Raw genomic sequence first — 25,581 nt, 5'->3', positions numbered from 1 at the left:
GGCCAGGCCTTGGCAGACAAGATGTCTTTTTATACCAAGACCGTGATCGACTTTACCGTATTTTCGGTCTCGTCCTCACGTTTTTAGTCTCGGCTGATGGTTGGCACGTAGATTAGATTAGATTATATGACGACTATGTGTACTACGTCATCAATCAGTACAAAACAAAACCCAGGATTAGCCTAAGAGCACATGAGTTTTCGTCGAAACCGAAGAAAGAGACGACTCACGATAGCACGATCCACCCGTTCAGCACCGTTTCCCTCACTCCAGCATTGGCATACCGTCTTTCGAGTGCCGCTTCGTCAACCGTCGTTTCTTCGACATCCACAACTGGTTCTACTGTCGTTTCTTCAACATCGACCGCTGGCTCTTCTACATCAACCACTGGCTCCTCTACATCAACCACTGGCGCTTCCACGACGACCGCTGGGGGAGTTTGAACTGGCTTAGCGGCGACGCGAACCGAAGTGAGCTTTTTGGCCACCGCCGGAGCCTTCAAAGTTGGCGCAAGGACCGCGCGCGTGATGGTTGGAGCAGCGAGAGTAGCTTTTTTGCTCGCAACGACCTTTTTGGTGGCTGTAGCTTTCTTAGTGGCCGCAGTTATCTTTTTCGTCGCAGAAGCTCGCTTCGCAGCAGCCATGACAACGTCCACGCCTAGATAAAGTGAATCTCAGCCCCCCCCCGCAGAAATCAGACATGCATACAGTAGTAGTAGTTCTACGAAGCGAATCAGCAAGCAATTTCTGTTGCCCTTTCCGATTCAACATACCTGATCAAGCCCGGGGGTGGCCCAGAACAGTTGGACGACACATTCTCCAGGGCGGCGACACTTGGTACCAATAGTGGCCGCATCAGGAAGTGTGTACTGGAGGGTGGACTGATCTGCTGGAATCGCACCAGTTGTGGGGCAAAAGTCGTCAAATGTCTTGAGGAAAGAGCCAACAATCTCGCCAGCCCCGCCAACGGTCGTGTCTACGAGGGAAACATTAGCAGGCCCTCCGTGTGGAATGGTGCAGTCCACAGCCATTTGCATCTTCTGCAGTGCTGAAAACAGATTCAATGAGCCGCGTAACGGCCTTTAGAAGAAAAGGCTCACGCTTGACTTTGAGGACGTTGGTGCTGGGTTGATCTTCGAACAGCTATGATAAATTCAGGAATACTAGATGACCAGATAGCCTTTCAAATGTACCATTCCACGGCATAGAGTCAGCTCGCAGCCTGGTGTAACTGGTTCCTAAGAAGTAATACCATCAGCAGCGCCCAATACTGACTTGGACGACGCGAACCTGCTCTTCAATGTGGCCATCAGGAATATTTGTGACAGCGTTGAACGATGTGGTCCCGCAGGCTTCTTGGAAGGCAGGGCCAGGCTACGAAAAAAAAAGGTCAGCAGAATTCGACCCGCAAATATGCCTCACGCACAGCACGGATTGCGGGGCTAGTGACCAGGGCATGACCGAGAACGCCAGGTAACTGGGCAAGTGCCAAAAGAGGGACGAGAGCAAGGAGGGAAACCATGTTTTGAGAACTTAAGAGAGACTAGCTCGAGACACCAGGTCGAAGGAAGTGGTAAGAGGCAAAGCGCAAGGAAACGGAAAATCTCATTGGAGCTTGATGACTGGTTGCCAGAAATCAAATGATGTGTTTCACATGGTGGGGCTCAGGGGTTGCTCGTCCGACCATTCGAGTTCAACGTTCAACCGACAACACAGAGGGAAGAAGACAAAGACTAAGACTCGACCGTGCGAGAAGTGTGCTCTTTTTTTATCCAATGGTATTGCTGGCTAGTAGATTGATGGTTGACAGACAGATTAGATAATGTAAGCTATCGACGCCAAACAAATGTCCTCAGCCATCGCCATCTTGCCTTACTCCCCTGCTGCTCCTCATTTCTGCCCTCATTTGGAAGTAAAGGGGCTCTCTCCACGAGTGATTCCCGCGTACGAACATCACTTTCACTAACTGTCCGTCTCCGTCTCTCTCGACGTGCCTGTTCAACGATATCCGCGAAGCCATATTGCCCGCTGACCACCCTTCCTCGTTCCCCTCGTACTATTGAGAAGCCAGGGCTAACCGGTGACAAGCCTATCTGGAAGCCTCCCCCGAGAGTAGTCACTGGATTTGGCACAGGTGGAACCCCGCCAATAAACGTTGAAGTTTGGGCTCGCAAATGGTGGGAGCGTGTTCGTCGAGCTGACAAACCATCTGGCGCAGAGACAGTTGTTGGAATTGGTGGCTGTGATTCCGTAGGATGTGTTTGGTCCAAGCTTGATAAGCTTCTTGATACTGGTGGTCTTTCAAGTTGTCCCTCTTCATCAGCCAGTTGCACAGACCCAGCTTCAGATGCGCTGGACTCCTCGTCGCTCCAACCATCAGATACGGGAGTGGCGGACTGTATGCTGACGACCCAAACCCCACATAATAGCACGACAATGCCGAGGGTCACAAGGCCAAGATGCAGAGGCGGAATCAAGGAAAATTGGTTGAAGTATACCAGCCCGTTTACTATCGACGAAAGATTGTAGAAACAAAAGGCGGCTAAAATGCGTATCAGTCAATGTAACGCAACTCTAGTTTGGGCACTTACATGGGCACACTAGTATCGGGTCGGCAAATATAAGAGCTTTGTGGAGATACCACAATTGCAGCAGGGCAAACGCAACCAGTCCTAGGAGCAGCACCCAAGATTGCCAACGCCAGAACTGGTTGTCGCCACCGATAGTTAACAATAAGAGTTCGACGCCGCTTTTAGCAAACAACAGACACATTCCGCTGAGAATGCCTGAAAAGGACGCGTATGATATGGCGAGGACTAGACGCTTTCTCTGGATAGCTTGTGCTTCCTGCGTCCCCCCAGATGTTCGTAGTGATATTGATGATGCATTGGATTTGCGGTCTAGCAGTGGTGTTCTTTCGGTGGTGATGGCCTCAGAGATTGTAGTGGTGACTCCAGTGGTAAGAGTCGATGGATTCTCGGGTACTTGAACGGGCGGGGCGGAGGGAGAGGGCGAAAGGGAAACGGCGTCATGAGTACTCTGAGCCACACGACGGGAAAGGGAGTATTCGGCCCAGTGTGTCTGTGGATAGGTCAACGCCTAAGCTGGCCATCGATGGATTTTACGGACTATAAGGAGCGAAACCAGAACGACAGCTAGAAAATATGTTGAATGAGTGTGCTCGGTAGTAAGGCATAACTCACCTCCCAGCAATGAAAAGTACACCACAAACGCCGGACGACGGAACAGCGCGAGTAGGTCCTCCAGAGAGCGTGTTTGCTCTGGAACGATACCGAACACTGCAATGAGGATCGCACCTCCCGCTATAAGCTGGCAAATATCAACGAAAGCACAAAAGGCAGGCAAAGTCAAGTCACCAGGGTGCCAAGAACCATCCATGGCGACAGGACATCTCCCAACAAAATCCGCGCAAACAAGGCATTCCAGAGGAGGGAAACCGCACCAAGTGGGGCCAATATCACAACGGGAAGAGCAGCTATCTGGACAAGAGATCCTGCGAGGCATAAGTAACGCACAAGGAAGCATATTGGAATGCGCCGACCGATTATATTAGAGGAGATGAAGATGGCGAAGCCAAGTAACCATAATCTGCTTAATTTCAACGGTGTTATAGCGCGATTCGACAACTACGCACGGTCGCCTATGTTCAACCCGTTGCTGGGGAATAGGGAGTGCTTCATTGAGAACATGGCTCTTGCGTTGGATGGTAAGACCCAGAGACTGGATGCAGGATGCCACCAGACCTACAACAAGTCAGAGGGGAAGATAAACATAGAGCAGATTGCCTAACCAATCGTAATGCCCAGAACGATGTGGGTGCCTGCAGTGTGAACCATAGTCTAGATATGGACACTCGCTACAGCCCACAACAAGTTCCTCTTTGATTAAGTCTATGTCGATAGTGAATGTGTAGAATAATTGGTCGGTGTGGAGGATAGTGAGCACTTGGAGAGGATGTCGTGTGATGCAATGAGGCGCGTTCCAAGATATATGCACGTGATCAATTGCCTAGTATGTACAAGTTGCGAGTTCTACACTACATTTAGTCCATTTCTTCGATTTCAATGTCGTCGTCGTCGTCTCCAAAGTCCAAATCCATTGGCGCCACTCCTTCATGATTGGGCTCAACGACCAGCCTGTTTCGGGGCCCATCAAACCGCACTCGAACGACTTCACCGTCCCTGACACGGTCACCAAGAATTTGCATTGACAGTGGGTGGAGGAGCTCGGTTTGAAGGGCCCTATTCAAAGGACGAGCGCCGTACTGTGGACTATAGCCCGAACTGGCAAGATATGTTTTGGCCGCTAGATCGACATCAAGAGTTATCTTGCGTTCAGCGAGTCGTTCCTCGATTTCTTTGAGACGGATGTCCACGATCTTGAGGACATTCCTTCTCGAGAGAGGACGCTAGAAATGAAATGAGAAAATAAACATCGAGACAACAAACATTGGAGCTTACGAATATCACGACTTCGTCAATGCGGTTGATGAATTCAGGTGGGAAGTGGTGCTGGATGGCGCCAGTAACCAGCGAGCGCGTTTGAGGGTCGATGGCACCGCCGTCGCCCAGCTCATTCAAATATGTGGCACCCAGATTGGAGGTCATAATAATGACGACATTGCGGAAATCGACGATCCGACCCTGACCATCTGTCAGGCGGCCATCGTCCAGAACTTGCAGAAAGAGGGTGACGAATTCTGAGAGTGCAAGTCAAGGAACCATAATGAACAAGTCAGGAGGAACTTACCTCTGCAGGCCTTTTCGACTTCATCAATTAATACGATTGTGTAGGGTTTGCGTCGAACATATTCTGTGAGCTGGCCACCTTCATCGTGTCCTACATATCCAGGCGGCGAGCCAATAAGTCGCGATATGCTGTGTTCTTTTGACCCATTAGCTGGTGTTGCGGAACTAGACGAGAAATCTACCCACTTTCAGAATATTCAGAGGCGTCAATTCTGATCATAGCCTCGGGGGTGTCGAATAGAATTTGTGCCAGAGTTTTGGCTAACAGCGTTTTTCCTGTTCCGGATGGTCCTGCAAGCAAAAAGCTGGCAATGGGTCGTTGAGGATTTGTGAGCCCAGATCGCGATAGTCGAATAGCGTTTGCAACAGCTTTTACTGCATCCGTCTGACCGACAACACTCATCATTATGTCAGTAAAAGTGTTGAGCACTGGTGGTGATGATACTTACCTGCTCGCCAAAACTTTCTCCATCCGCAACAGTTTCTCCTTCTCTGTCGACATCAGTCTTGAAACCGGTATACCAGTCCAGCGTGCCACAACTTCAGCAATCTGGTCAGAGGTGACAACGTCGGATTGGTCCCCTCCTTCCGCATCTTCGGCCGCTTTCTTGGCTTCGAGTTCACGGAGTCGGTTGTTTAGATCAGGGAGCGCGTAATAGCGAATGTCGCTGGCGGTTTGCAAGTCATGCCTGATGAATTGAGTTAGCTGGAAAGCTCCCTAAAAGAGAACGATACACACCTTCTCTCTGCATCTTCTGCTTTCGCCCTCAGTTCCTCCATCTTCTTGCGGACAATGCTGATTTCGTCCCCTCGCTGTTTCTCGTTCTCGAATGCGGCTTTAAGCGGTTGAAGCTCATCGTCAACATTGGCGATCGCCTTGCGAGCAAGCTCCAACCGCTCTTTGCTTGCTTGGTCCTTTTCTCGCTCCAATGCGTGTATCTCCACCTCGAGTTCAAGTTTGCGACGTTGAAGCCTGTCGATTTCCTCAGGCTCAGTCTCCCGTGTAACTCGCAGGGCTGCAGCGGATTCGTCGACCAAGTCAATAGCAGCATCGGGAAGGCGACGAGAAGTGAGATAGCGGTGGGCCAGGGTTGCGGCAGCGATGAGTGCACCGTCGTGGATTCGGACTCCGTGGTGAACCTCGTACTTTTCGCGAATGCCTCGAAGTATCGATATGGTTTCCGGAACTGACGGCTCTTTAACGAGGACTTGAGCAAAACGTCTTTCCAAAGCAGCATCCTTCTCGATATGTTGGCGATACTCGGCCAAAGTGGTCGCACCGATACATCGCAGTTTGCCCCGAGCGAGAAGAGGCTTGAAGAGGTTTCCGGCATCCATCCCGCCTCCCTCAGAGCCGCGACCGGCCATGAGTAAGTCTAGAAAACAACCCTGTTAGTATATTGACTGTTTGGTATTAGTAAGCAACACTCACGCATCTCGTCCACGAAAAGTAACACTCCAGGACCACCATCATTTCCTGCTTGTTCTACTTCGTTCAGAACGGACTTGATGCGTTCTTCATATTCCCCTAGTAGAATAGAATGTTAGTTGTCAGTGGGATTAATCTTGGATTGCATACCTTTATATTTAGCGCCTGCCATAAGAGCGCCGACATCGAGGCTGAAGAGACGACAGAGAAGGCTTGCAGGGACATCGCGGTTTACTATCCTTTGCGCTAACCCTTCAGCAATTGTCGTCTTGCCAGTACCTGGCTCTCCGATTAAAACGGCATTATTCTTTGTTCGGCGGCAGAGAATTCGTATGACACGACGAATCTCGTTGTCACGGCCAATAACTTGCAGCAAGTTAGCCTTTGAGACAAAAAGAAGGCAGGATCATACTCACCAGGGTCAATCTTCCCTTCTTCGGCAAGAGCAGTGAGGTCTATCGCGTATTTCTGAAGAGCGTCGAAGCCTGAAAATTACTCAAAGGTTAGCCTACCATATTTTAAGGCACGACGAGGATCTTACCTTGCTCAGCGGTTCGAGACTCAACTCTTCGGTTGCCCCTAATTTGTTCGACAGCAGTTTTTATGGCAGCTTCCGTTAGGCCCGCCTCTTTGATGATTTCGGCGATCCCAGGATCGCGAAGAAGGGCAAGGACCAGAGTGTCTGATGCGATGTAGCTATCTCGTGTGGCTTTCTGGATGCTTTGTGCCTCTCGCAGAATTTTGAGCACTTGCGAGCTCATGGAAACATCTTCTGGAGGTGGGCTTTGTGTTGGAAGGCGCACAATTGCCTTTTGAACGGCGCGTTTCACAGCAGTCTGATGCCAACGGAGTAAGCAGACTTGGCGGAGGGTGAAAAAAAAAACATGGAACTCACAGCGTCCCCACCAGCGCGCGCGATAACGGAGGAAAACAGAGACTCTACGGGTCTTGAGGAGGAGCCAGAAGCGTCTCCTTCGTGAAGAAGTGCCCAGGCAACATGCACTGGGAAAACTTGAGCTTGTGCGTAGTCTTTGGCTACCTGGATAGCCGCAGCGACGGATTGTTGTGCTCGGTCAGTGAACTGGAAGTCCATAGTGGTGAGAAGTAAAGCTGATTAGGGGCGGAGCGAGCGAGCCCCATATATACTCTGGAGTCTGAGACCAGATGCATGGAGAAAGTTAAAGAAACAACTCGAAACCGTGACGCTCTAGATTTACGTCATAGGCCATCATGTGACCGCATCACCCGCTGACATAACTATCTCTCTCACCATGTTTCGACGCACAATCTTGTCGACGGTCCGCTCGTTGTCCACAGCGGCGAAGCTGCCCGCCGAAATACCCTCTGGCGCGCCTCTTTCCCCGCTGCAGGCTCCGAATTACCCCGAGACATGGTCCACTAGTCAGCAACCACGTTCCGCGGCGGTTTCTGGCCCTAGATTCGAACAGACTGCAATGGAGCTCCAGCCTTCGCCACTCAGTGCCATGGCCCTCATTAACGACGTTCCTGTGAAGATGGTTCATGGGCGCAAAGCCGTCTGTGATGGTGGAGATGGTCCTCTTGGCCATCCAAAAATATTCATCAACCTGGTAAGTGCACCGACTCCATTATTTGCTCATTTCTCAGTCTCTCTCGAAGGATCTTCCTGGCCCACGTCCCTGCGGGTAAGATTTCGCCTTGTTTTGGGCTCATTTTACTCATCTTTTATTCAGATACTGGTAATTCTGAAAATTCTGCCCTATTTTTACTAAATATTGCCCCCAAGTGGATTGCGTTTTGAGCAAGCGCCTCATCACCACTGATATACATACATCCGGGATATTATGGCTCGGGTACAAATACAAATTTATGGTCTACGTGATGCGACACTGGCTGGCCTGCAACTACACCAAATATTTACGATAGGGTGAGGAGAGAAGAGTGGATTAGCTGAATCGTCCTGAATCCGCAGGCAGCCAGGGTGATTAATGCCTTGTTCAAGTAGCGAGATGCGATGACTAATTGAGTGGGACCGATGCAACGAGTGTGGGGGAGTCGACATGCAGTTGACAGCAAAAAAAAGAGAGCAAAAGGAAGGCGTTGTCACCGAGCGTGTTATCCAGCTTCCGGCGCAAGCATATGTACAGCCGGAGCAAGGTATTCGTTACCTCCCGCAACGGCGTCAAGCTCAGAAAACGGGGGTAAGGAATCGCCTAACGGCGGTGGAGGTAGCGGGGGCTAAGCGAAAACGAGTTAGAGTCAAGTTATAATGGAGCAAGCCTCCGTTACTTACCACCTTGAACATCGGGTTTATGGCCGACTTGGGTGCTGCGTTAGGACTACCAAATGGGCTGGGAGATTGTCGGCTGAAATCGAAGGAGGAGCCGCCGTTCAGGGGTGAGGTGCGGGGTTGGAGAACATAGCGTCCGTCCGGCTGAGGATGTAGCCATGGAGAGGCAGAGGGTGACAGGGAAGGGGAAAGAGAAAGAGCTTGCATAGGTGGCGGTGAAATGCTACCAGTCAGCGGACTGCCATCGAAGGAGGCCTGTGTCCGAAAATCTTGAGCAAGTTGTCCTTCTAGCGAAAAGGAATTGGAAGAGCGGGCCGAAGAAGGGAAATCTGGCGAGAACTCGTCGAAGGATGTCTGCAATGACGAGGAAGAGGTCATTCTGCTCATACCGAGTAAGCTTGGTCGGTTTCGTATTCGAGCAGGCCCTGGGTCGCTATCCACTGTGGCGAAGGATATGGAGGACATACGACCAATACTGTGAACATCGGATGAAGACATTGAATGGTCGTCATCATAGTCGACGCGTCTTGCTTTTGACATTCGCTCTGTGTCGCGTCGCCAGTCAGATACTTCTGATGAAACAAATCGACCAGCAGCAGCATTAACCGTTGTCGAGGCAGAGGGGTCATCGGATCTATTCTGACGAACAGGTCCAGAGGCAGCTTGTTTGCCTTTCTCATCCCATTCCCGTCGTTGCTGAGCTCCTCCATCCCACTCGAATTGGCGAGCAGCATTCTGAGTGATTTGACTACGCTTCTGCATGACGGCGCGCGCTTGCTCCCTTTGCATTTTCTCGGCCAACGCCCGTCTTTGCTTCTCAGCTTCTCGTTGTATGCGCTCAGCTTCTTTCCTATTCTTCTTGGCATCCATGCGACGCGGAGCCTCGCGAATGGGTGAAGGTTCACGCAGTGATCTGCTATCACTACTTGACGATTGTGAACGCTTGAGAGATGGAGTTGACGTTGAAGCCACTGCAATCTCGTCCAGAGGAGCCAAGCCGTTGTGATGCGATTTGTCGCCACCAAACATGCCAAGTCCCCAACCACTGCGCTTCTTGCCGAATCCCAACGAGCCAAACTTTCCAGATTTGTTGGATTGAGGCTGGCTGACATCGTGAACCCCGGGTTCGTTGACCGGAGGACGATTGGGAAAGTCGGGTGCGAAATGAGGTGGCTGCACATCCATAGGACCGCCCAGATACTCGTTTGAGACATCTGGTGACACATCCATACTGTCTTCTGCATTTGCCTGGCCACGCTCTCCTTCCCAGATCGACGACGCCAAAGCAGGTTGCGTCCGTCTCTCCTCTTCTACAAGAGAAGGTCCGTTCGCTTGATGTTGATATAGTCGAACATCATGAACATATTCCGAGGCCTTGGTGGAGAATGACGACGAGTAGTTCGATACGGCGGGCAGGAAACTTCGGTTGCCATTGGACAAGGGTTCCGATTCATGTGAGCGAGAAGAAAATGAAGGGGCAATAGTGCGAGGAGGTGGGGGCAAGCCTGTTGACGGACGTAGACCTGGCGGAAGGGGAATGTTGTTGCGATGTGTTGTTTCGCGGAGATATGGGTGGTCAAGACATTGCCGACTTGTAAGCCGCGCGCCGGGTTCGTATTTGAGCAGATCTCGAATGCAGTGAACGAGCGATAATGGAACAGCCGGAAAATGGTGCTCGAGAGGGAAGAGCGAATAGATGTTCTTAGGCTGTGTCTATGGTTATTTACCATTAGCTAGTGGTAGATCAAGGGTGAACGATAGCGCGCACCTTTCGGAACTTAAATCCATTGCTGCTTGCCATTTGCAGCCCGCGTGGCCACGGTCCGCCGCCAACGGGATTGTTGTGAACATCAAAGCCGTAAGTGTCGCTAGGATCGCCTAAGACGTCACAAATTCTCCCTAATTGGTCTATAGTGTCGACACCAGGAAATAGCGGTCGCAAGTTGATGAGCTCTGCCATGATGGTCCCCAGAGCCCACATGTCGACTGGCGTCGAATAATCGTTGCTCATGAGGAGGACCTCAGGCGCACGATACCAGCGAGTTGAGACATATTCGGTATAGGGAGGCAGGCTACGGATTTCGCGAGCGAGACCAAAGTCAGCGAGTTTGATGATAGCTACAACATCCTTTTCGGAAGGGGCGTGGAGAGGAGCGTTGGGGGAGACAGAGGCGTAATCGTAGAGGCCGGTAGTGGTCACGAGGACGTTCTCCGGCTTCATGTCGCGATGGAAGTAACCAGCCGAATGAATATGCTCAAGCCCAGATACCATTTGGCGAAAAATGGAAGAAGTAAGACCGCCAGCGAATGGACGACCCTTGCGGGCTTTGACGAGGTGGTAGAGGTTACCCTCCATGGGTTCAAAAACAAAATAGAGCTCCTTAGAGTCAGGTTGGAGGAAAAAGTCGTACAAAGGAATGATGTTGGGATGGAATGGGATAGCACGCAGAGACTAGGAAGAGTAATGGGTGTTTGAAACATGGGAGTAAACACCAGACTCACCTCAAGCTCTTTGAGACGCTGACACTCCTCCCATCCGCCTTCCCACTTTTTACGCATCCGCTTCACTGCTACCAGTCGCTTTCCCGACCATTCTGGCTTTGCTCCAGCTCCACACTGCATGGGAGAAAGTGGCGTATTGGGGGGTAGGGTCCCATGCCAATCGCAAAGCCAGACAGTACCGAATGAACCATCTCCGAGACTTTTAAGCTCGGTATATGAGCGCGTCGAGTCTAAGGAAGTTTGAAAGGGAGACAAAGAGAATGGTGGTGAAGCGCACGAGATTGAGAAGAGCCGACAACGAGTTGGTTGTTCTCGATATGGACTGCTGGTATTCCAACGATGATTGTGGGGGCCTTTGGAGGCCGCAGAGGCTGTTGAATAGCCTGTTGCCTACGGTACGGCTGGTTTGGCGGTTGGGAGGCAGCGTACATCGGGGCATTCTCTCAGCAACGTCCAGAGAACATGGAGGCGAGTAATGGGCGAGAGTTCGAAGAAGCACCAAAGTGTGACATCGACTGATCAAAATGTTGTTATTGCGCTTCTTGGACTCCATTAGCATACATCGCTTCGCTACAGGACAAAACAAAACAAATACTACGTATTTCTATCCACGTCGTCCGTTTAGTATAGAAAGCAAACCAGAGTTGTCGCCGGGAGTAGGTAGGGTTCGAGGGGCGATCGGGTGAACAAATGGAGGTCGATAGGCTCCCATCGGGACTCGTTGGTTATTTGCGAGTGCTTGGATTTGAGCTTGCGACATGCTCATCGCTGGGCCACGGTGAAACGCCTGACTTGTCCACGGTCTCACTTGGAAAGGGTCATGGGGCGGCAGTTGCGGAGGAATAGGATAGCCAGACGAGTACAAGACCTGCATAGGGTCAAATACCGGTGGCGGAGGAACCGAAGCAGGAGGAATAGGATATTGACGAAGGAGTGGTGGTGATAAAATTGGTGGAGTCTGGCGTTGGAGTAATTTGGCTGATTCATCGGCAACAGATTCGAGTAAAGCCAGTTGTTGCATTCGTTTGGCAGTACTCGGCATTTGGGTAGATCGCGACAAATACGGAGATATGTCTGCCGTGCTAGCCGTTCGACGTGAGCCTAATGATCTGATAGAGGCTGTTGGCGACGACATTATTGCTTCGGAATCGGTTAGAGGGGGTTGATCGCTTGGCCTTGGGTTCAAAATGAGTGGTGAGGGTGATTGTATAGGCTGCAAAGATTGTGGATTGAGCGTGGGAACGAGTGACGATGCTTCCCCTTCCATACTAGTGGCGTCGTTCATAGCAGGTAAAGATCGTGAACCAGAAGAGGAAGCTGTGACTGGGACAGGTGTGGAAGCCTCTCGAACCGACTCCGTCGTTTTCACTGTCAGAACTTTCTCTCCTTCTTGCGGACCCGTTGCAGTAGCCGCAGACAAGCTTAACGAAGAAAGTAGTCGGGCAAAATGGGGGTCCATCTTGTCTGGGTCCAAATTCGACGATTGTTGTACGACTGTGGCTGTGGCAGTGGCGTATTGCGGAGAAGGGGTTTGAGGATCGCCATTATCCATCGAAGATGACTGAGAGCTGGATTCCTCAGGCAGTTGTGGCGATGGCTCTCTTGGTATATTATTGGTTGGTGGTGGTTTCTTGGGTTTCTGGCCTTTGCGTGGTGGGCTACGTGGCTTGCGCTCATTGATGAAAGCTTTCAGAGGACTGAGAGCGGGTAAGATGAAGGTGTGGATTCCGAATTGCAACAAATCCTACCCAATAAATGGAGTGATGAGATAAAATTTTCCAGGAGAAAGTTTGCTTCGTTTCCACGTCGGGAGGTCTGTCAATTTGAACCAGTCGATTTTCTGTCACTGAGGTTAAACCAGGGAAAAGACATGGAATGGACGTCCTTACACTGATCTCCTTCCGGGTCCTTGTCTTGAAGGGATAGTCTTCGGGTACATTGGGTACGATGTAGAGCGCTATTTTCTGCTCTTTAATGGACACCTCAATCACGTCCTCTTTGTTCAACTGGCCAGCCAAATTATAACCTGTTTCCTCCAGGACCTAACACATCCGTTAACAAGGGGGTTATTAGTTCACACGTGGAATTAACTCGCCTCACGGATAGCACAAGCATGAGGAGGTTCATCCTCATTGATTTTGCCCTTCGGAAAGCCCCAACCAGAAGATGGTTTCCAACCCTTGACGAGCACACACTAGCAGCAGTGTTTAAAAACCAACAGATCGCGGACAGCAACAATGCCACGCACTTTGTCCCATTTATCGTTCAGCATTATCGCTCCACAAACGGGGACTCGGGTTTTATATAGCATGAAATGGTTGAAAGCCTGCTCGTGGTCGTGGTTCCACTGATGCAGCATAGGACAGGCATTGAAAAGCATCGCGGAGAATTTCTTGAGATGGAGAGTGGGGAATTTGGGGTTTTGTTCACGAATGAAGTCTTCGTAAAACCAATGTCTGTCCAACTTCAGAATAAGACCCCACAAATAGATAAACAGTTGACTCACGCTTGTTCCACTTGAAAACATATACGCTCCAGCGATGCAAGCTCTTCTTCAGGAAGATTGAGAATAAATCGGCTATGAGCCGCACATGAGAGACCGTCAAGTGTTTGCCGGGAAATTGGTTACCTTGAAAGGTCTTCGAGAACCTCGTCATGGGTTGCATGGGTGTAGGAAAGCAGGTTTTCGGATGCTACGGCTGAGGCTGCTGGCATCTCCGGGGACGACGCAGACGAAGCCATAATGGAGTTGGTGTGACGGAGGAAGGGAGTGGACTTGTGATCACGTGATGAGATAGTGGGATTATACACAAAAAAAACAAAGTAAATAAACATCATGGTTTGTAGCCCATGCGGCGTACGTATTCCCTTTGTTCTTCTATAGTCAAACCGTCGGTACCTGTCCAATTTGCGGAGCTAGTTCGAGCACGGAAACGACCTGTGCGATTCCTGAAAAGCTCATCCATCTTCAGAGGCCTAATCGCCCCGAAAATGTCGTCCGGATTGATGGTACTTTGCATTTCCAAAGCTTGACGAAGGTCGGGGGATTGCGCCCATGATGGGGGGTTGAAACTACGAGGACGATCTTCATCATCAGAATCGGAATATTCACTGTTGATATCAGGTAGTTCAATGTTCTCACTAGCGACAACTGGCGTTGTTGGATTAGCGGCCTGAAGTTGAGCCTTGGCTCGAGCAGCCATTTGTGTTTGTAAAATTTGAGAAGGTTGGGCAATATCGTCGTCCATGGCAGTCGCCTTAACTGGCATTTTGCCCTTGGTCTGAGTTTTCGGCATCTCCAACGGCTTGCTTGTTGATGCAACAGGCGCGGCAGCTGGCAGTTTGCTGACATTCGATTTAACAGGAACCTTGGTGCTTGTCGACGCATTAAGATTCGGTTTTGACGCCACTTTCTTGAGCTCTGGCTTCTTCTCGCTTTCCACTGGGATCTGAAAAGGCTTAATAGCTGCGAACGACATCAAGGGTCCTACACACCTTTTTGACCACGACACTCTTGACAAGCGGCCTCTTATCAGTGAGTTCGTCGCGTTCTTTCTTCCGACGTTCGTTATCTTCTCTAAGTTTGCGTTCCTCTTCCAGCGCTTTTGCCTTTTCTTCGTCGGCCTTTCGCTGCAATGCGGCCTGACGTCGGTTTTCCATCTCTTTGAGCCTGTTGGCTTTCTTTTCCTTCTCCTCCTGTTGCTGTAACCGGGAATTAGAACCTAACGCACGATTATTGTGACGGACATATACCTTCTTGGCCGCCGCCGCAGCGAGTTGTAGACTCTTAACTTCAGGTTTGCCCTTCTTACTTGAGCCGAGCATGCTGCTCACAAGTTTGGTGGCATGTCCGAAGAATCCGCCTTGGTTGTGAGATTGAGAGGATGTTGTCGAATCCAAAGACATCTGACTCTGGCTTCTCGTCTCATTCTCTTGCAACTCTAAATCCAGTGCATTGGCATCCTCATCATCGTCAGAGACATCGATATCCATGTGGAACGAGCCAGGAATTGGTTGTTCTTCATGACGATCAGCGTCTTGGTCATTCAAGAAACCAATGTCAACATCGTCAGCGATTGATTCACCTAAAGGTTGTACGACCGATGCGCCTAGAGGTTCTGGGACCGGCTCGCTGAGAGGTTGCGCAATAGTCCCAGTGTCTCTTCTCACGCTGGAGGTAGGCAGGGTACTCCAGGTCAAACTATCATCCTTCGCGTTCCCCGTGTTTGCGAGCCAGGATGAAGTCGCTGCGAGACGCTCTTGGAGAGGCCAACTATCGTCATCATCAAGGTTGTTTGTCTGCCCACGAGGCGGAGAACATTGCGACTGCGAGCCGAAGCCAGAAGTGTACTCAGTCTCTTGTGTCGATGGCATCCATGCTGGAGTCTCTTGGCTGTCAAAAATTGTCTCGGATTTGATACTCTCGAGCGTGGATTGCGCAGAAAGTGGTGCAGTTGTGAGAGCATGGGGTGATGGAAGTCGTGTCCCAAGGCCGACTGACACAGGCGCCGGGCGAGAAAACGGATTGGTTGCTGGTAGCTTGAAGGCAGAGGTAGTCGAAGGTTTTGGAGGGGTAAACACGGGTTTGTTGAACACCGGACCGGCTGGGATGCGATGGAACAAGGGTGGAGAGGGTACCGAGGGGAGAGGTTTGTTCTGTGTTCGACTCGTGTTCTCTGAAGAAGTAACAAGGTCTGACACGCTCAGTCTTGAATGAGATGCGACATTGGTCACTTCTTCTTGACTTGAAACATCTAATGTTGGCTCGGCTTCTGGGATGGGATCAACAACTGGTTCTCCCATTGCCACTGTGAGTTCCTCTTCTTCGCGATTGTTTCTCTCTGCGATTCGAGCCTCTGCAGCAGCGCGCGCTTCCGCCAAAGCATTGGCAGCCGTTCCCCCAAGAGATTTTCCCATGCTCTTCCCCAATCGAGCGCCTAAACCATCAACAGTTTTTTTGAGTTGGGTTAGTAGACCGTCGTCGTCGGCATCGGGCTCGGCTCTTAGATCATCTGATGCTTTTGGCTGAGTGGCGGCGACATCGTCTTGACTGACTTTTGCGGCCTTGATGGGTCTCTCGGCCTCCTCCTCCTCTCCCTCTTGGGTATCTGCGGCAGGAGCCAAACCAAGCATATCGCCACTCTTCCTCTTTTGGGCCGGTGGGATGATGGCAGGAGGGGGGGAGAGTCGGTCGCTTTATCGACATCTTCACTTCGCGCGCTTTCATTAACCATGAAGTTCGTTTCAAGCCAGCTCCTGGGGTGACAGCGGTGGTTTGAGCATTGGAGGACTCCGCGACTGGTGCTTTGAATGATTTCCGGAATGGCATGGGGGCAGGTAGGGCAGGTAAGGATGGTTTATGAACACTCGTAATACTTGAAGTGCTATCTGTTGAAGCTTGCGTTGAATGCACTGGTTCAGGCTCTGGTGACACTGGTCGCATTTCAGTGTCGACAACATCTTGGGATGTGATCGGAGTGGCTGGACGAATACTCGAGTCGGTTGGAGGTAGTGGTGTGGGATCGATAGTTGGTGTACATTCAGGCTCCGCTGGGATTGGCTGGTGCGTCTCGGCCACAACGGTCATGATGGTGTCCTGTTGAACACCGAGAGACACACGACTCCTCTCGTTCTCATCGTCTTCGGTGATGACAAATAATTCACTCTGAACTGGTGGTGGGGGTTCGGTGACTGGAACAGGCTCAGTATCAGCCAGACTGGTTGGTATAGTTTCGTTTTGTGCTTGGATGAGCTTCTGGTGGAATGCATTCACTGGCGTCACATTTTCTTTGGAAGGCGAGTCGTCCTATCCCATTATTAGTAGTGTTGAGGCAATGGTAAGGTCTCACCTCGAGGGAGTATGTGACCGTTGTCTTTAATGCGGAACTAGAAACCAGTTTCTTTGCAGATGCCTTGTTGCGACCGGGTGTTTTGACGAGCTCAATGAGCGGGCTTCAAAAGCGTGAGCAAGGGGGTTCGAGCATAATAGAGAAACGCACTCTCGCCGCGGTCCAGCTAAAATGTTGTCGAGGTAGTCGTCAAGAAAAAGCAGGCCGTGGTTTTGAACTTGGTCGTGAAAAAGCTGACGGCCAGGATCGTTGGCCATGGAAAAACGGGTGGCATTGCACCATTCGAGCACTCCGCCCCCGTCCATGTTGTTGAGGTTGGAGACGCGTTGATCCAAGTCACGAGACTTTGTCACGCGTTCGTGCCTTCATGATGACTTCATCCTCTACGCCAATGCCTCATGCAACCCCACCACGACGAACCACTTTCTGAGCAAAAGCTTCGCGAATTATACGATGCAGATGAAATAAATCGATTTCTCTCTTTCTTTTCGGCTGTGAGCTCCTTCCAAGTTCAAGTTCCAGCCGTTGATGCGATTGAAAGCATGTCTCTGAAGTTCAAGTGCAAGACCAAGAACCTTCGCCCACATATCAACGCCATTTAGACGAATCCTCGTGCATATCCAACATAATTGCAACAGTGAGCTTTTAAACCAAATCTTTGCCTTCCCATCTACATGGAGCAGCGCTATGTGATTCCGCGACTCCCGAGTACAAGCCCTACTCCACCTCTCTTTACATTTGGACGCCTACGACTTACCACTGAGAGACTATATCTGTCTTTCTCCGCCTATCAGCCCTTCTTTGCCTCATTGCTAGCACTCGCGCGGTGGGATAATCGACAAACGAGTGCTGTTTTTTGCACAGTCCGTTCTGATCATGACAACCTTGTTTCAGCATCATTTGACTAATTCGTAAGTAGATGTATTGGGCGCTTTGGTATCATAACCTACTGCTGCCGTCAATCATCTTGCGCATTCTCTGGTCCCTACTCCGCCGCAGACTGCTCTCTTACCCAACGCTCTCGGAGCTCAATGCTCACCACGAAGAGATCAAGCGGTCGAGTGAATTTGGTCGTGAATTTGCCGCAAGGTTTTCCGCGACATCGTCCTTTGGTGCCCGAGAAATATGGCGCTTGTTCAGAGTCTTCAACAAACCAAAAGCGAAAACAGCACATACTTCAATCGATGAGCCGCCTGCCACTGTCTTGGACTCTGAAAGTTTGGAGGAGACTGATCGGGAAAACGATATGAAGCAAGCGTGCCTGAAGACTATGGCAGACATTGCAGACCTTCACGAGAGAGTTAAAAAGTATGACTGATTAACACCTTTTCTTTCGTTTTTACTTAGTGGAAACTGCAGCATCTTCATTTGGCGTCAGCCGACGTCCTCCATGTTCTATGGCATTGTCTGTGTTTCGTTCCGCTCCGTCGCGTGTTTGACACTGTTATAGACCTTATTTGTGCTCTTCCTTCTAACGCTTCTCGTTCCTGCCGAATACCTGGCAAAATTACTCTATCTGGTCGGCGGTATTCTGTATTGGCACATAGTGCCAGTAATTGCGGCGCTACCATCCCAAGAACGATCCAAGTACAGTCATATTCCATGCGCGTTGTTTGAAACCCAATGTCACCAGATTGCCTCCACCATTCGCTGATGCCCCCACTGATGCGGACTATGCAATGGAGCTAATCTCTCGTCGCGTTGCTGCTGGTTTGGATGTCAGCCCCGGGCCTCCCGTTGACGATGCTGACAAAGCCCATTCCACTTCAAGTTCAGACGGTCGGCGCTCCGAGTCGGCACGCAACGTGAACTGGAAGAAATGGGCTGAGATTGCTGCTCAAGGCCGAAATTTAGTCAACGAAAGAAGGCGGGTCACCCATGCGCTGGTTGGTATTTGTCTATCCCGGCACTGAATTCATCTAACCTGGTTCCAGCCTTCACGTTCGTCAGCTGGAGCAGCTCCGACCCACAGTTCGTATTGCCGTAGAAGCTTGATGAGTGCTGAACCATCGATCGTAGCATTTCCTGCTCAACACACTTCGGCGCCTGGCTTGATAACCTTGACTGTTGACAGACTATATTTCACCTCACTCGTCTCATCAAATGCCGCATTAGAGATACCGTTAGTCAGCCTACGTGCCGTGAAGAAGAGGAGGAGACATGGTCTCTTTGATTCCCTTTCCCTCACCTGGGTAGATACTGTAGGGGTTACGCACGTTGAAGAGTTTATGTGGATGGGAGCTCGAGACGAACTGTTTGCCCGTCTTGTGGGCGGAGTTGAAGGCAAACGACTAATCACGGCCTGAAATACTAGTTGGCACATCTTGTACATAATAAGCTAGCTTCGTTCACTTCCTGCTTGCCTCCCTCTTCCATCTGCTTTTCTTCCTCCCTAATGTGCTTAATCCTTCTCTAATTCTCAACAAAGCTCGAAACAACAATAATCTGGACTCTTTGCCCACTGCGCTCACTTCCCACTAACGGCAGTCTGCATCATCATGTTTTTCTCTTCCGAGCTTTTAGCGAAGCGCGATAGTGGCTTTGGACTCCTCTGGTACACCGTCAAGCGTATAAATCGCGTCTCGTTGATATTCGTCAATTAGGTTGGCCGCGACGCTTGGGTCCAAGTCAACTTTCAAGAAGTTACCCAAACGCTCAGTGCTCTCTGCAGACATCTCCCAGTTATGCGACCTGATTGCTGACCCTGAAGAGCCGCTGGCATTGAGGTCTTTGCCTTTCAGTCCCCTCGCGCAACTGCTCAGTGATGTTATAGGCTCTCGAGCAATTTGATGATTGGTGTCGCTCGGTAAGATTACGATTTGACTCAATAATTTGCTGAAAATTTGCCTCCAAGGGTATATAAAGGTGCGCTGAACATATATGGGCCACTGTGATGTACTGAGCAAGCACAGTGAAGCAAGAGATTTTCTTCAGCGATGTGACGAGTTGTGTCGCCTCCCTCAAGAAAGTCGTGCAAGAGATGAAGACGGCCTCGGCACTGGATCTACAAATGGCTCAGCCCACTGCACGGTGTGTCTAACCGCTCCTCGCCTTTTTGTCTGTTTTGACTCCCAAGTAAAGATTGTCCGCCTTGAATTTACCCAAAGATTCCACTGCCGGCTTCCTGATAGACTTTGACGCGTTGGTCCTTGTGAGCATCGGTCCGCGACGCGCAAAAAAACCTGCTTACTGTGTTCAGGATTGGGACGAATTCCTGAATATCTCAGGTGTGTTACTTGATAATTGAGCGCGAAAAAGACAAGTCTTTTCTGCTCCAAGGCAAGAACGATGTGACTCTTCAAGAAGACGACGCCGAAGATGAATTTAATCCCAACACGAAGTCGAAGAAACAATCACGGAAAGCCAAGGCCTCCCAGCCTGTGGAAGAACATCGAGGGCTAGACTTACATACGCTACGGGAGGATCATGAACATCTTCTTTCCAACTCTTTCGAGCTTTCGTTCATCAGCAATGCAGGCAAGGACCCATCTTCATCACAAGCAGGCGGTGGCTTTGCCATGGACGACATGTTTCTTTCTGCATCAGACCAACTTGGCATTGGTGAGGGCTTAGGCGATGATTTGATGAAGGAGTTGGGTGAAGGGTGGGGCGCTTTTCCAGACCCCATTAAGTCAGTTTGAAGGTATCCTCGAGAACCATTTTGACGCCTGTCAAAGCGATCCGCCCTTCGATGGTCTCGCCAACCAGGACGGTTTTGGTGCCATGGATGTTGATATGAATCAAGCTTTAGATTTCGAGGCCGGAAACCAAATGAGAAGCGAATCGATGCCGGCTACTACCCCTCGCAAGAGAAAGGTAATCGTTGTTTCGCATCATCAGACAATCTTACTTCAGCTTTTCAGGCCATTAATGGTCCAGACAAAGGTAGAGCACACCTATATCACCCATTACCCTTGCCTAACAGCATTTTGAGAAAACATTCCTCCGTCCAGTCTGCGCAAGCAATTGTCCGCATTGAGTCCAGCAACGTCCTTCTCACGTTTATTCCTTTCGCAAGACGAAGCTCCTCTCTTCGATGTTACGAACCAACCAACGAATGCTACGAAACCTGTCGCCAAGAAGGCAAAAAGAACCCGATTGCTTCTCGATGCCCGAACGGAGCTCACAGATGAGGAATTGAAAGTAATTCCTCCGTCGCCATATGAGGGATGTTTTATTGACCAGTCGCAGACGGCACGTGCCGAATACCTCAAATCGCAAGCGATCTTGAGACGTGGAATTGAACAAAAGCGAGCAGAGAAAGATGGCGGTTTGTTGCTTGAGAAGCTGGTGTGGGGTGCTCCGCGCGGATGTAAGACAACAAATCATGGCGGGGAGTAGTGGGCTGAAGGTTTGATAGTACAAGCGGAAACCCTGGTCGAGTTTTGGCAAGAGAACTTCAAGGTTCAGGTCGAGGCAAGAACTGGCATAGTTTCCATCCACGAAGAGGGTGAATTTTGTTCACGACATCCCATGTTTCGTTTGACATTAGCGCAGAAGAGCCTCCTTCCAAACGTCGCAAGATCTGGGATGCTGTGGAAGTAGAACCTCCTCAGCCCAACCCTTTTGAAGAAAACCAAATGTTCGAAATGCAAGACGGGATTCCCAATATGGAAGGTAGGGCATACTGATCTTTGCTTGGTACGTGCTAACTTGTCGAAGACAATCTGTATGGGCAAGTGCGGGAACCGACTCCACAAAGACGTTCTTCAGAGGTATGATATAGATTGCTCCCGGACAAACACTCACCTGTGGCAAAGGAACCAGGTCAAGCCCGTCACAATTCCCGTCCAGCATCCGTGCTCGATGGCCGATTTGAGATTGAGCCACAAATTCCTGCTTCTGGGTCACAACGCAGCTCTCTTTTCCCGTGGGACAATGCAGGCGGTGTATCGTCCAGTGCAGGAGGAGGGCCAATGGCCAGTGATCAAATCAGCATTGATCGAGCAGACATCAAATTGAGAGGTGGCTCCTTCAGCCGTAGAGAGAGCTCGCTTGTACCAAGTCAAGCCGGGAGTGTCGATGGCATGCACATTTCGATCAAGGACTCTCATACGGTCGGAGAAGATTATGCTTTTGACGGTTTGTTCCATTCACTTGTGTCGCACATGCTAACAGCGAAAGTAGTAGACGCCCAGATGCAAGAAGAGGTCAATCAAGAGTCGCAACGCTCGGAGATGAACTTGATCACGCTTGAAAGAAACTCGTATAACTTCCTCGAGTACGATGGTTTCGTCTGAGCGCGGTAACCGCTATTGACGGCTCTCCAGATATGTGAAAATGCAGTTACAAGGACTTCCGAACTCAATGGCAGGGCTTAGCTTTGATACGGTGGTCCCAATGTCGACGAGCACTCGGCACGTTGCTGCAGCAGCCTTTTATCATTGTCTTGGTCTGACAGTTTTCCGGTATTGTTTTGTTGGCCGACGCTGACTGACCGCTTTCTAGTTCTTGCTACGAAGGATCTGCTGAAGGTAGAACAGGAGAAACCCTACTCGGCGTTGAGGCTCGCAGTGGTGACATAGTAGAAGTTGAGGAGAAGAAGTGCACGTGGCCGTGAAGTGCTTTTATTGTAACTTACGATTTCTGAAATGAAATCGGATACCTCTTGTTCTAAACCCCGACGCCAAACCTGTTACTCTCTTATTATACTCGGTTCTTGCGCTCGTCGCGCCACTTACCCCGCTCCTCCCGACTAGTATCAATGTCTTCACCTGCAGTGCTGGCCGCAAAGGCTGCTCTTGCGAGCATCGATCTCTCCGCTTATGACCCCGAGCAATCGAGACTCATGGATGAACGCTGCATTCTTGTAGACGAGCAGGACAACGCTATTGGCGCGATGGACAAGAAAACTTGTATGCTCTCTCCAATTTTTTCACTTCCATTTGAGCTCACAGAGTCAGGTCACCTCATGGAGAACATAAACAAAGGCCTGCTACATCGAGCATTCTCTGCCTTTGTCTTCCGTCCATCGGACGGGAAGCTGCTTCTCCAGCAAAGGGCCTCTGAAAAGATCACGTTTCCGGATATGTGGACCAACACCTGTTGCTCGCACCCCCTCGACGACTTTGAAGAAGAAAAAATCGAACAGGCACAGCTCGGCGTTCGCTCTGCTGCCTCCCGCAAATTGGAGCATGAACTGGGCATTCCTCGCAGCCAGACCCCCATAGACAACTTCCAATATCTTACTCGCATCCATTACCTCGCTCCGTCAAACGGAATGTGGGGAGAACACGAAGGCGAGTAACTCGATTGCGGCCGCTCGAGACAAGCCCTCAACAATCTTCTAGTCGACTATATTCTGTTCATCACGGCCGATGTTTCAGTGGCCCCCAACCTAAACGAAATTCGGGACTACAAGTATGTTGACAAAGCAGAACTCCAGGCCATGTTTGATAGCCCTGGTTCGTCGTGTCTTCTCATTTCCTTCCGTATTTCGACCTGTTTTAGAAAATTCATTTACACCGTGGTTCAAGCTCATTGCTCGTGACTTTCTGTTTGGCTGGTGGGACCTTCTGCTTGAGCGGAAAGATGCCAACGGTCTAGTTTCCGCAAAAAGTCTGGCAGGCGTCGCAGACGGGAGCAAGGTCATCAAGATGGTATGATTACAGCTTAGTAAGTACATAGATATCGATACACTATTAGCCCTTTTATTCCCCGCTACTGCCCTTGAAAACTAGAAGCTCTCGTCGAGACCCCATTCCTAATGGCCCTCCACGTGCCATCGGTACTGTCGCCTTCAGTTCATAGCCAAAGTCCATTATGATTTTCATGATTTTCATCAGGAAAAAGGATGGCTTCACTGAGATGGGACGATCGTAAGAAAGAGCCATCTGAGCAAAAAAATGCTGCTTACCGCCTGTACCCCCGATCTCCCGCTTAATCTCCGAGATAACGAGGTCGGAGTCGTAGCTGACATCGACATGGTCAACACACGCCTGCAGTTTCGCTCCAAATCCGGACATAATATGGGCTGGAGGATTGATCAATGTCCTGTGGAGAAATTTGAGCAGACGCGAGACGAGTCGAAACGCCCTACGCTCTCCTCCCGTTACGCGACATGTACGCCAGAAAAAAATGCGCTTTATAGTCTATAGTGGTTGCTTGGAATATTAGACGCGGTTGCTGAGATGGCTAGTTCAGACACGGTGTTGTGATTCAGGGGGAAGTCACACACTGTGGTCGTGGTTTTTGTAGACGCAACAAAAGAAAATCCCTAGCAAGAACATGAAAAAGACGTAGGAGAAAAGGATAGACTCACTCGTCGAGCAAACAAAGTAAACAGTGAGACTACTAATCCCCAGGCGCTAAAGCCGAGGTCATATGAATGATAGGGCATGGTTTGGCGCGTACTCAGCGACATCAGGACCCGCCATGTTCCAGGGTCCGTTTTTGAACCGAATGGTCCAGTCAGAGGCGCGATATTGCGACGATTCGAGACCGTGTTTCCAGAGTCTAAGGACTTCTTCGATGTCTTTCCGTGCATTGTCCAGCGTGTTTTCAAGCAGAAGCTCGCTGTCGCCTTTGAAAGTAACAAACATATGATCTAAACGTGACATTCAGTAAACTATTATAGACATGAGGAAGCACAAACACGACACTGCCGCATCGGATGGGTCGATGGTCGTAGTGGCCGCCGCTGGTGGCGGAGCTCGAGTGGTTGCCTTTTCTTGCCGATGTTTGGAGTGCTTTCTGGGCCTGTCTCCGGTGGATTCTGAGAGTGGAATCGGCGCTGATGGAGCTGGAGTTGCGCCAGGTGGTTTCTTCAGGGCAGATTTAAGAGGAAGTGGTGTTGTGGCAGCACGATGACTGTGTTTGGGCCGATTTTTCGACTCTGGTTTGACTGGTTTTTCGGGTATGGGCTCTACGAATGAACTTGGGGGGATGAATGGAGTGGGGGCTGGGTGGGGAGTCGAGCTGTAGGCGGTTGGTGGATATATTGGGGTAGCGTTTGGCGCATAAATGGGATGATAACTGCTTGGGTGGGATAATGGGCCAGGCCCATAGAGTTGTTGCTGAGGCGCATAGTTGTAGTATGGAGTATAGGCCATACTCGTCAAAGGCAGAAAAGAACAACCATGAGGCGCCGAGGATAGGAATATTTTCGGCCCGTTCAAAGTCGAGTCACGCTGTCACTCCACTTCTGTAATGGCATCCACCTTCTTCACTTGGCTGCGTTCTCCAGCTGCTCGTGAATACTTCTTCAGTGGGTCCTTCTTCTCGACGCCATAATATTTTCTAACTTGCACTAGGTACACATTTCTGGGGTCCTGTTGGTTCACTTTGTTCGCCCCCAATGGAACAGCCCTAACCCCAACTATCATCTCAGGTCGCAAACTGGGGTCTTCCGCTAGCTGCTCTCGCCGACTTACAAAAGGATGAGGAGTTCATCTCCGGCACAATGACCACAGCTCTGCTGAGCTATTCGTGAGTTGAACGCGTCGGCTTTGCACGCGACTCTCATCCCGTTTAGTTTGGTCTTCATGCGATTTGGTGTGTCAAATCTATAGGAAGCTTCGGTCTCAAACCAAGTTCATAGCATGGCGTGTCCAACCCCGAAATTATCTGCTCTTTGCTTGCCATTTCACGAATGCTGCCGCCCAATCGGTTCAAGACGCACGGTTTGTCAATTACTGGCACTATGGCGGCAGAGAAAAGAAACTCGGCGTCACCATTGGAGATGTCGCAGACAAAGCCACAGGCAAAGTCACTGAAGCGGTCAAGGCTGCCCAGGATCTAAAAAAATAGACTAACTTGCTCCTAC

General features: G+C 50.3%; 10 protein-coding genes across 10 annotated transcripts; 4 read left to right on the top strand and 6 right to left on the bottom strand.

Annotated features, from left to right (window-relative positions):
* Positions 1-154: 154 nt before the first annotated feature.
* On the bottom strand, positions 155-1,521 carry MIND_00484700 (putative chitin binding protein; the record flags this gene model as incomplete). Its single annotated transcript, XM_037361649.1, has 8 exons — positions 155-182; positions 231-657; positions 708-720; positions 773-1,047; positions 1,100-1,142; positions 1,193-1,237; positions 1,290-1,373; positions 1,426-1,521. 8 exons carry the CDS (start codon positions 1,519-1,521, stop codon positions 155-157), a joined length of 1,011 nt encoding a protein of 336 aa, XP_037221941.1.
* A 307-nt stretch (positions 1,522-1,828) lies between these two features.
* Positions 1,829-3,856, bottom strand: MIND_00484600 (uncharacterized protein; the record flags this gene model as incomplete). The annotated part of the gene is made up of 8 exons (XM_037361648.1): positions 1,829-2,541; positions 2,591-3,080; positions 3,129-3,154; positions 3,203-3,329; positions 3,377-3,513; positions 3,562-3,608; positions 3,655-3,763; positions 3,811-3,856. The coding sequence occupies 8 exons, from the start codon at positions 3,854-3,856 to the stop codon at positions 1,829-1,831; spliced, it is 1,695 nt and encodes a 564-aa protein (XP_037221940.1).
* A 206-nt stretch (positions 3,857-4,062) lies between these two features.
* On the bottom strand, positions 4,063-7,290 carry MIND_00484500 (uncharacterized protein; the record flags this gene model as incomplete). The annotated part of the gene is made up of 11 exons (XM_037361647.1): positions 4,063-4,428; positions 4,481-4,719; positions 4,770-4,904; positions 4,955-5,166; positions 5,218-5,457; positions 5,508-6,144; positions 6,201-6,296; positions 6,348-6,563; positions 6,614-6,682; positions 6,739-7,033; positions 7,093-7,290. The coding sequence occupies 11 exons, from the start codon at positions 7,288-7,290 to the stop codon at positions 4,063-4,065; spliced, it is 2,703 nt and encodes a 900-aa protein (XP_037221939.1).
* A 157-nt stretch (positions 7,291-7,447) lies between these two features.
* On the top strand, positions 7,448-7,999 carry MIND_00484400 (Lactobacillus shifted protein; the record flags this gene model as incomplete). The annotated part of the gene is made up of 4 exons (XM_037361646.1): positions 7,448-7,786; positions 7,836-7,861; positions 7,910-7,915; positions 7,963-7,999. The coding sequence occupies exons 1-4, from the start codon at positions 7,469-7,471 to the stop codon at positions 7,997-7,999; spliced, it is 387 nt and encodes a 128-aa protein (XP_037221938.1). The 5' UTR covers positions 7,448-7,468.
* A 292-nt stretch (positions 8,000-8,291) lies between these two features.
* Positions 8,292-11,399, bottom strand: MIND_00484300 (uncharacterized protein; the record flags this gene model as incomplete). Its single annotated transcript, XM_037361645.1, has 5 exons — positions 8,292-8,414; positions 8,470-10,179; positions 10,235-10,918; positions 10,969-11,198; positions 11,246-11,399. The coding sequence occupies 5 exons, from the start codon at positions 11,397-11,399 to the stop codon at positions 8,292-8,294; spliced, it is 2,901 nt and encodes a 966-aa protein (XP_037221937.1).
* A 173-nt stretch (positions 11,400-11,572) lies between these two features.
* MIND_00484200 (INCENP-ARK-bind domain-containing protein) lies at positions 11,573-17,122 on the bottom strand (the record flags this gene model as incomplete). The annotated part of the gene is made up of 11 exons (XM_037361644.1): positions 11,573-12,665; positions 12,717-12,808; positions 12,858-13,010; positions 13,217-13,424; positions 13,475-13,546; positions 13,598-13,743; positions 13,830-14,417; positions 14,464-16,162; positions 16,200-16,774; positions 16,818-16,920; positions 16,968-17,122. The coding sequence occupies 11 exons, from the start codon at positions 17,120-17,122 to the stop codon at positions 11,573-11,575; spliced, it is 4,884 nt and encodes a 1,627-aa protein (XP_037221936.1).
* A 78-nt stretch (positions 17,123-17,200) lies between these two features.
* MIND_00484100 (uncharacterized protein) lies at positions 17,201-19,123 on the top strand (the record flags this gene model as incomplete). The annotated part of the gene is made up of 9 exons (XM_037361643.1): positions 17,201-17,311; positions 17,359-17,454; positions 17,501-17,680; positions 17,737-18,125; positions 18,177-18,222; positions 18,268-18,404; positions 18,451-18,703; positions 18,752-18,788; positions 18,837-19,123. The coding sequence occupies exons 1-9, from the start codon at positions 17,216-17,218 to the stop codon at positions 19,121-19,123; spliced, it is 1,521 nt and encodes a 506-aa protein (XP_037221935.1). The 5' UTR covers positions 17,201-17,215.
* Positions 19,124-19,315: 192 nt separating this feature from the next.
* On the top strand, positions 19,316-23,422 carry MIND_00484000 (RAD21/Rec8 N-terminal domain protein; the record flags this gene model as incomplete). Its single annotated transcript, XM_037361642.1, has 23 exons — positions 19,316-19,371; positions 19,421-19,543; positions 19,591-19,623; positions 19,672-19,682; positions 19,730-19,847; positions 19,899-19,968; positions 20,017-20,044; positions 20,097-20,448; positions 20,495-20,633; positions 20,681-20,702; positions 20,752-20,960; positions 21,009-21,129; positions 21,178-21,267; positions 21,315-21,434; positions 21,480-21,532; positions 21,578-21,899; positions 21,945-22,038; positions 22,088-22,225; positions 22,266-22,291; positions 22,538-22,672; positions 22,721-23,039; positions 23,085-23,221; positions 23,268-23,422. The coding sequence occupies 23 exons, from the start codon at positions 19,316-19,318 to the stop codon at positions 23,420-23,422; spliced, it is 2,871 nt and encodes a 956-aa protein (XP_037221934.1).
* A 45-nt stretch (positions 23,423-23,467) lies between these two features.
* MIND_00483900 (uncharacterized protein) lies at positions 23,468-24,868 on the bottom strand (the record flags this gene model as incomplete). Its single annotated transcript, XM_037361641.1, has 7 exons — positions 23,468-23,619; positions 23,674-23,810; positions 23,857-23,942; positions 23,995-24,033; positions 24,079-24,124; positions 24,171-24,363; positions 24,412-24,868. The coding sequence occupies 7 exons, from the start codon at positions 24,866-24,868 to the stop codon at positions 23,468-23,470; spliced, it is 1,110 nt and encodes a 369-aa protein (XP_037221933.1).
* Positions 24,869-24,956: 88 nt separating this feature from the next.
* On the top strand, positions 24,957-25,565 carry MIND_00483800 (Mitochondrial pyruvate carrier; the record flags this gene model as incomplete). The annotated part of the gene is made up of 5 exons (XM_037361640.1): positions 24,957-25,023; positions 25,070-25,089; positions 25,147-25,244; positions 25,291-25,310; positions 25,357-25,565. The coding sequence occupies exons 1-5, from the start codon at positions 24,966-24,968 to the stop codon at positions 25,563-25,565; spliced, it is 405 nt and encodes a 134-aa protein (XP_037221932.1). The 5' UTR covers positions 24,957-24,965.
* Positions 25,566-25,581: the final 16 nt, after the last annotated feature.

The sequence above is a fragment of the Mycena indigotica genome, assembly GCF_014461135.1.
Source record: "Mycena indigotica strain 171206Taipei chromosome Unknown Mind.scaff0004, whole genome shotgun sequence".
Lineage (NCBI taxonomy): Eukaryota > Fungi > Basidiomycota > Agaricomycetes > Agaricales > Mycenaceae > Mycena > Mycena indigotica.
Note: the sequence above shows the minus strand (reverse complement) of the source record. Positions and strands in the feature narration are given on the sequence as shown.